The 9,411-nt window shown below is 41.1% G+C and overlaps 1 protein-coding gene across 1 annotated transcript; it reads left to right on the top strand.

The window, feature by feature from the left end:
• The first annotated feature begins 322 nt into the window (after nucleotides 1-322).
• LOC133635462 (uncharacterized) lies at nucleotides 323-4,611 on the top strand. The gene is made up of 3 exons (XM_062028678.1): nucleotides 323-482; nucleotides 837-2,203; nucleotides 4,597-4,611. Exons 1-3 carry the CDS (start codon nucleotides 323-325, stop codon nucleotides 4,609-4,611), a joined length of 1,542 nt encoding a protein of 513 aa, XP_061884662.1.
• The last annotated feature ends 4,800 nt before the right edge of the window (nucleotides 4,612-9,411 follow it).

Below are 9,411 nucleotides of genomic sequence, written 5' to 3'. Positions count from 1 at the left end.
TCTTGTGATTTTTTTCCACACATACATATATATATATATATATATATATATATATATATATATATATATATATATATATATATATATATATATATATATATATATATATATATATATATATATATATGTATATATATATATATATATATATATATCTCATGGTCCATTAGGTACGTCTTCCGCCGGGTGTGCTTCCTATGGTCATACATCCTTACGTAGGTGAAAGTGTCTGACAGACGCGGTGCGAGACATGTAACAGGATGACAAAATAAAGGGCTCGGATGAGCTGAGACGTGAGTGCCGACCAAACCAGATCTTCAGAATGGCTCCTGGTTTAGTCTTGAGTAGGTCAGCGTTTGCCTGGTGGTGCCAAAGAGACTCTGAGAGGACAGCAGAGTGCCAGTGCCTGACTGCCCGCTGTCACCCAGCCTGTCGCCCCGACTGCCAGCCAGACTCTCTCACTGCAGCGTTTAGAAGGCAAAGTGACAAAAGTGTCACTGAGCCTGACACCTGCACCCTCAGGCTGACACCTGCACCCTCAGCCTGACACCTGCACCCTCAGGCTGACACCTGCACCCTCAGCCTGACACCTGCACCCTCAGGCTGACCGCACTGTCTGAGCTGATGAACATCTTAAAGGTGGCATCAGGGCCGTGCACGTCCGTGTAATGATGGTTGGCTTTTTCATGCCTGGGGTAAGACTTCAACACAACAACAACAATAAATAGGAAGTCTTCTTCATGGACTTTCTCACTTCATTTAAACTGCAAGCACATTATTTATCCCACCTTACCCTGATATATTACCCAACCACACCTTACCTTCTCCTGATACAGTACCCAACCACACTGCACCTTCCCCTGATACATTACCCAACCTCACTGTACCTTCCCCTGATTCATTACCCAACCACACTGCACCTTCCTCTGATACATTACCCAACCACACTGCACCTTCCCCTGATACATTACCCAACCACACTGTACCTTCCCCTGATACATTACCCAACCACACTGTACCTTCACCTGATACATTACCCAACCACACTGTACCTTCCCCTGATACATTACCCAACCACACTGTACCTTCCCCTGATACATTACCCAACCACACTGTACATTCCCCTGATACATTACCCAACCACACTGCACCTTCCCCTGATATATTACCCAACCACACTGTACCTTCCCCTGATACATTACCCAACCACACCTTACCTTCCCCTGATACATTACCCAACCACACCGCACCTTCCCCTGATACATTACCCAACCACACTGTACCTTCCCCTGATACATTACCCAACCACACTGCACCTTCCCCTGATACATTACCCAACCACACTGTACCTTCCCCTGATACATTACCCAACCACACTGCACCTTCCCCTGATACATTACCCAACCACACTGTACCTTCCCCTGATATATTACCCAACCACACTGTACCTTCCCCTGATACATTACCCAACCACACTGTACCTTACCCTGATTCATTACCCAACCACACTGCACCTTCCCCTGATTCATTACCCAACCACACTGTACCTTCCCCTGATACATTACCCAACCACACTGTACCTTCCCCTGATACATTACCCAACCACACTGTACCTTACCCTGATTCATTACCCAACCACATCGCACCTTCCCCTAATACATTACCCAACCACACCGCACCTTCCCCTGATACATTACCCAACCACACTGTACCTTCCCCTGATACATTACCCAACCACACTGTACCTTCCCCTGATACATTACCCAACCACACTGTACCTTCCCCTGATACATTACCCAACCACACTGTACCTTCCCCTGATACATTACCCAACCACACCTTACCTTCCCCTGATACATTACCCAACCACACTGTACCTTCCCTTGATACATTACCCAACCACACTGTACCTTACCCTGATACATTACCCAACCACACTGTACCTTCCCCTGATACATTACCCAACCACACTGTACCTTACCCTGATTCATTACCCAACCACACTGCACCTTCCCCTGATTCATTACCCAACCACACTGTACCTTCCCCTGATACATTACCCAACCACACTGTACCTTACCCTGATTCATTACCCAACCACACCGCACCTTCCTCTAATACATTACCCAACCACACCGCACCTTCCCCTGATACATTACCCAACCACACCTTACTTTCCTCTGATACATTACCCAACCACACTGTACCTTCCCTTGATACATTACCCAACACAGGTTTAATAAAATCTCTGAAAAAAGGTTGGGTGAGCGGGTTTAAAAATGGGTTGCAGTTGGCCCACAGTTCATAGTTTGCCCACCCTTGTTGTCAGGGGACCTCCTGAGAGGTTTTACTAACCATGTTTGGGGTCCATCCTACGGGTTCATTGATCAATAGGTGTGCCCTTCACAGTTTGGTACACGTTGTTGTTCACTCCCGAAAGTTTAGTTGAAAAGAAAGTGAAAGTGGGCTACATTGAAAGCATAGAGCTTGTAAAAGAGCGCATAAAAGCAGGTCCTCACTTACGGTCTTTAGTACCACGCAGAGAACGTCAGGCGGAGAAGTAAGCAAAGAAGTGTTTGTGGTGAAGGATTGCCGCCTCAGCACCGCAGGCGTCGTAGCATCAAGGCAGCCCTCATTCTGTGACAGAGTGGTGACTAGAAGAAGCAACGCCGCTAAAAAGAAAGTAACTAAAGGGAAGTTAGCGGAGCTGCTTGTCTGACACGCTCCCGTTTCATTTGGAGACAGTTTTTGTGGTCTGACATGTTGGCAGTTTGGGGACACTTGGTTTCTTTTTTTACCATCTTTCCTGTCGCAGGTAATGCTGGTCCTGTTTTCTTTTCAGGGGAACATTTACACACCAATCAGGTGTTGCATCTCCAACATATCACACTTTCTCTCAGTCTGATGATTTTGTAAGTTTACACACAGTACAAACCCCGTTTCCATATGAGTTGGGAAATTGTGTTAGATGTAAATATAAACGGAATACAATGATTTGCAAATCCTTTTCAAGCCATATTCAATTGAATGCGCTACAAAGATATTTGATGTTCAAACTCATAAACTTTATTTTTTTTTGCAAATAATAATTAACTTAGAATTTCATGGCTGCAACACGTGCCAAAGTAGTTGGGAAAGGGCATGTTCACCACTGTGTTACATGGCCTTTCCTTTTAACAACACTCAGTAAAGGTTTGGGAACTGAGGAGACACATTTTTGAAGCTTCTCAGGTGGAATTCTTTCCCATTCTTGCTTGATGTACAGCTTAAGTTGTTCAACAGTCCGGGGGTCTCCGTTGTGGTATTTTAGGCTTCATAATGCGCCACACATTTTCAATGGGAGACAGGTCTGGACTACAGGCAGGCCAGTCTAGTACCCGCACTCTTTTACTATGAAGCCACGTTGATGTAACACGTGGCTTGGCATTGTCTTGCTGAAATAAGCAGGGGCGTCCATGGTAACGCTGCTTGGATGGCAACATATGTTGCTCCAAAACATGTATGTACCTTTCAGCATTACACAGATGTGTAAGTTACCCATGTCTTGGGCACTAATACACCCTCATACCATCACACATGCTGGCTTTTACACTTTGCGCCTATAACAATCCGGATGTTTCTTTTCCTCTTTGGTCCGGAGGACACGACGTCCACAGTTTCCAAAAACAATTTGAAATGTGGACTCGTCAGACCACAGAACACATTTCCACTTTGTATCAGTCCATCTTAGATGAGCTCAGGCCCAGCGAAGCCGACGGCGTTTCCGGGTGTTGTTGATAAACGGTTTTCGCCTTGCATAGGAGAGTTTTAACTTGCACTTACAGATGTAGCGACCAACTGTAGTTACAGACAGTGGGTTACTGAAGTGTTCCTGAGCCCATGTGGTGATATCCTTTACACACTGATGTCGCTTGTTGATGCAGTACAGCCTGAGGGATGGAAGGTCACGGGCTTAGCTGCTTATGTGCAGTGATTTCTCCAGATTCTCTGAACCCTTTGATGATATTACGGAGCGTAGATGGTGAAATCCCTAAATTCCTTGCAATAGCTGGTTGAGAAAGGTTTTTCTTAAACTGTTCAACAATTTGCTCACGCATTTGTTGACAAAGTGGTGACCCTCGCCCCGTCCTTGTTTGTGAATGACTGAGCATTTCATGGAATCTACTTTCATACCCAATCATGGCACCCACCTGTTCCCAATTTGCCTGTTCACCAGTGGGATGTTCCAAATAAGTGTTTGATGAGCATTCCTCAACTTTATCAGTATTTATTGCCACCTTTCACAACTTCTTTGTCACGTGTTGCTGGCATCAAATTCTAAAGTTAATGATTATTTGCAACAAAAAAAAAGTTTATCAGTTTGAACATCAAATATGTTGTCTTTGTAGCATATTCAACTGAATATGGGTTGAAAATGATTTGCAAATCATTGTATTCTGTTTATATTTACATGTAACACAATTTCCCAACTCATATGGAAACAGGGTTTGTACATTGTTGTTGTTTTTTATACCAGATTTCAGTCCAGGGTAAATACTGTTTTTGTTTTTTTTCCAATCTTGCTCTTAGAATGTGTCGCGTGTGTCAATTTCCAAGTGTGAGATCATCTGAGCATGTCGACATTGGCATGCAACCTGTGTGGCAAGCTGTTGGGCACATGTGATTAGATGAACCCTCCATCAATAAGTCATTCTCCACCGTCCACTCTCTTGGTCGTCTCTCCGCTATTAAATTTGCATGGTCTGAAAACACAATGAGAGCCAACAAGCGCTTTCAAGAACTTGTCATCGACCATCTTAGTGAGCATCTTATTCCAATTCTAATGACAACAACTTGGAATTGACTCGTTCCCCCTGCTACGGAGCGGGCCGAGGGTCAAAAAGGACATGAGTGCGTTAATTGCCTGTTAAAAAATATTAGGGCCTTTATTGGAACTTATAGGTTAACTTTGAAAGCCCTAATACAGGGGTCACCAACGCGGTGCCCGCGGGCACCAGGTAGCCCGTAAGGACCAGATGAGTCGCCGGCTGGCCTGTTCTAAAAAATAGCTCAAATAGCAGCACTTACCAGTGAGCTGCCTCTATTTTTTAAATTTTATTTATTTACTAGCAAGCTGGTCTTGCTTTGCCCGACATTTTTAATTCTAAGAGAGACAAAACTCAAATAGAATTTGAAAATCCAAGAAAATATTTTAAAGACTTGGTCTTCACTTGTTTAAATAAATTCATTTATTTTTTTACTTTGCTTCTTGTAACTTTCAGAAAGACAATTTTGGAGAAAAAATACAACCTTAAAAATGATATTAGGATTTTTAAACACATATACCTTTTTACCTTTTAAATTCCTTCCTCTTCTTTCCTGACAATTTAAATCAATGTTCAAGTAAATTTATTTTTTTTATTGTAAAGAATAATAAATACATTTTAATTCAATTCTTCATTTTAGCTTCTGTTTTTTCGACAAAGAATATTTGTGAAATATTTCTTCAAACTTATTATGATTAAAATTCAAAGAAATGATTCTGGCAAATCTAGAAAATATGTAGAATCAAATTTAAATCTTATTTCAAAGTCTTTTGAATTTCTTTTAAAATTTTTGTTCTGGAAAATCTAGAAGAAATAATGATTTGTCTTTGTTAGAAATATAGCTTGGTCCAATTTGTTATATATTCTAACAAAGTGCAGATTGGATTTTAACCTATTTAAAACATGTCATCAAAATTCTAAAATTAATCTTAATCAGGAAAAATGACTAATGATGTTCCATAAATTATTTTTTTAATTTTTTCAAAAAGATTCGAATTAGCTAGTTTTTCTCTTCTTTTTTTCGGTTGAATTTTGAATTTTAAAGAGTCGAAATTGAAGATAAACTATGTTTCAAAATTTAATTTTCATTTTTTTCGTGTTTTCTCCTCTTTTAAACCGTTCAATTAAGTGTTTTTTTCATCATTTATTCTCTACAAAAAAACCTTCCGTAAAAGGAAAAAAAATGTACGATGGAATGACAGACAGACTTGGTCTTTAAAATAAATTCTGTGCCTATAGTACTGTATATTATAACTCATTGTCATTAAAGCTTTTGATCTTTATACATCTACAAGGTGCTTGTCAAATATGAGCTGTTTCCTATTTTTAATGACTACTTCGGCCTACTGTGCTACTGTATTTTAACATTGCTCATTATGGTGGTACGTGGAGTGTTTTCTGAAGTGGTACGTAGTGGGAAAAAGTTTGAAAACCATTTGTTAAGTGTTTCTTCCTGTCTAGCGCTCTTACTTTTGTTTCACTTCCTGTTTTGGTTTGTTCTGCGGTAACTTTACCTCTTCTTTTGAACTGCTGTACACCTCACCTGTCCCTTGATTGCCCATCATTAGGGTTTTATCCCCAGCAGTGTCCCCCTGCCTCTCAACAGTGGGTCATCATCCCAAATGCTGCCTATGTATTCACGTCGCAACATCTTCACAGCCAACAGGTAAAGCACTTTTGTTGTTGTCTATCTTTATATTGTGGGTTTTATATTGTCTTAATTAATTAATTAAACCTGTTAAAAAGAGAAACTGGAAATTGTGACGTACCATGTTGTATGCATGCATGTTCCAAATAAACTCTGACTCAATAACATCCCGTGGGAAGAGAGAACGTTAGCGAAGGACGGTGCTGAGCAGAAGAAGTGGATGATGTTCATTGAATTAAGGAAATAAATCATTAAAAACCAGGGATGTAACGATATCAAAATCTCATGGATCTATATTGTCACGGTATTAGATTCAGATTCAGATTCAGAGCTTTATTTGTCCATTCTTAACATGTACAAGACACATAAGAACTGAAATTACATTTTCGGCACAATCCCGCTAAGAGCAGACATACGTTACAGGGAGACAAGACGGGACCGCCAACGGATCAGCCTCACTTAGGCGCTCCTTAAAAAGGTGGGAAAAAGGTGACATTGGGGAAGGGGGGAAGTAAAAAAAAATATCAGTCTGAGGCTGGACCCTCAGGAATGGTCCAGACTGAGTCCGAGGAAAAAAACCTCACATAGCATGGCACACATAAACATGGTACATGTAATCACAACAACTCGCAACAGAGTCATCCAACAGGGCTTTGGAGGCCAGCAGCTGCTGTTGAGCGCTGCTCAGCCCCCACAACCCCGGAGGAATTAAGCAGTGGTGAAGGCGTTGATTTGGGGAGGGGTGTGTGCGTGCATGTATGCCCAATTAACTTGGGTGAGATGTTGGAATTGTCTTTATGGGCCGAGGCCGGCCCCAAGAGTTCAAGAGTTCAAGAGTCCGACCCTGGTGCTTTTGAAAAGAAGGGAAAGGTCAAAAGCGTCCATCTTTGAGGAGTCCTCAGGGGAGTGTTTTCAAACAGCCTGTTCCTCAAGGCCATTCGAGGGAGTCAAATCGTAGATTAAGATGTTGCTTTTTCTTCGAGCAGTCAAAACAATGACATTCCTGCTCTGTATGCTGGCTCTGACAATTCCAATTTATTCTTTCTCTAACTTCATCAAGATGGAATCTACCTTGCGATTCAAATCAGCAATCGCTCCAGTCTGTGATCCCACAGCACGACCCAATCCTTCCATTGCGTTGAACAGCCTGTTGGCCCCTTGAGTGGCTGCCATCGTCTTCCGAATTTGACGATACACCAGAGCAATGCCCAGCCCAATCAGCAAATGCCCTGCGATCACAACTCCAAATAGGTAGATGTCTTCCACGTCCTCGATGGAAAGGACTGAGAGGCACATGATTCTCCAAGTATTCCAGGAATCTCTCACGTACCCCGCAGCAATGGTTCCATCAGGGCAGCCAGGCTCCCCCGAACCTCTTTTCCTTGTCGAAAAGACTGTGTCAATTGCGTCGAGAGTCCAGTTGATCAAATTCATTTTGATGTTTAGATTTGAGGACAGCTCAAGAAAAGAGGCTTCAAAATAGTTCAGACAAGACAAAAACAAAGAGAGCAAGCAGGGAAGGAGGGAGCGGAGAAAAATGCGACCGCCTTCACCAGAGGCAAGCTATTAGTGCCACTGTACGGTATTATTGTGGTATATTTCCAAAAAAGAAAGACTTAAAAATGCCATAGTGTGTGTGGAGAATGCATATATTTTTTAATAATTATTTCTTTATTCATAGTCATAGTCATGTTTAAAACAGCTAATATTTTCCCATGTGTACTCTGTTTGCTTGTATCTTATGTCCGCAAGTAAACTCTGTGCTTTACCTTGAAGGGGTTGGAATGTGGGCGAAAAGCATACTCCCTTTTTACCTTATCAGTATTAGAACAATGAGGCTGTAATCCTTTCTGTGCAGGGTGGGGGCTGTTTTCGTATTCAAGAAGTTACCTCTTTCCGTTTGGCTTTCAGACCGCTTCTAGATGCCGCTATTAAACGGACTGTAGGACTGGTCTCCTAAAGCTTTGGTAAAACTTGGTAATATTCCTATTCTGTCTTGAAGGTCCTATTTACTCCACATATATGTCGTCTGAAAGAATTTGGGATTGACCAGTGACTTTAATTCCCAACATGTGTAAAAAGAAGTGACAGGAATGTTTAGGATAAACACACTTAAGTGTAATTGAACACAAACATAATATTCTAATTATATTTATTACTACAAACGTGAATTTTGAAGTGCAAATAATTGTGCGGGAACATCCACTGTGTCTCTCAGCTTTTACTTTCTGAGAAGCAGTGTCCTCTACAGTGGACGTTTTTTTTCCTATCAGTTTGGAAAATGCATTTTTTTCAGAAAATGTAACTCACATTTGAACTTTTAATCATGTAAATACCTCACTTTGAAAAAAAAAACAATTCCTCATCCTGCTTTCTCTTTCGCTCCACACCCTCACGGAAAAAAAAACTAAACTACACTCCGGGTTTTCGTTTGATGCCGTCACACGTCACGGCATTATTGAGAGGATTTTTTAACCGTAATACCGCGGTATGTACAAAACCGTTACATCCCTACTAAAAACATTCCGGACTTGGCCGGTGTATCACCGCTAGTCGCCACCATACTGAAGAATGAAGGACTTAAAAAAAAATATCCAAACGGTGGACATTTACCCATGAAAATATGGAGAAGCTGCTGATGGTGTGTTTGACGGAGAAGCAGCACGAAGGAGATGCAGTCCACTCTCCAAGGTAAATGTACATGATTACTACATTTCTTCATAAAACTACTGTAGTTTTATGTACTATATAGTATAAGATATTGTTTTTCATTCAATATTTCTTATCTAAAAGTTAGTTTTTCTTTTTAAAGGCATGTCACATGTTAAAATTGTGCAGTCTGGGTGTTAAAATGTACTTTAATTCCTTTCAATTGATATTTTTGAACATGTTTCTGAGATTAATATATTATATCAACATTATTGGCTTCTTGCTTGAATAAAACGGTGCTGTTGTTTC

Source organism: Entelurus aequoreus, linkage group LG19 (assembly GCF_033978785.1).
Source record: "Entelurus aequoreus isolate RoL-2023_Sb linkage group LG19, RoL_Eaeq_v1.1, whole genome shotgun sequence".
Classification (NCBI taxonomy): domain Eukaryota; kingdom Metazoa; phylum Chordata; class Actinopteri; order Syngnathiformes; family Syngnathidae; genus Entelurus; species Entelurus aequoreus.
This window is presented reverse-complemented; position numbering and strand designations above follow the sequence as displayed.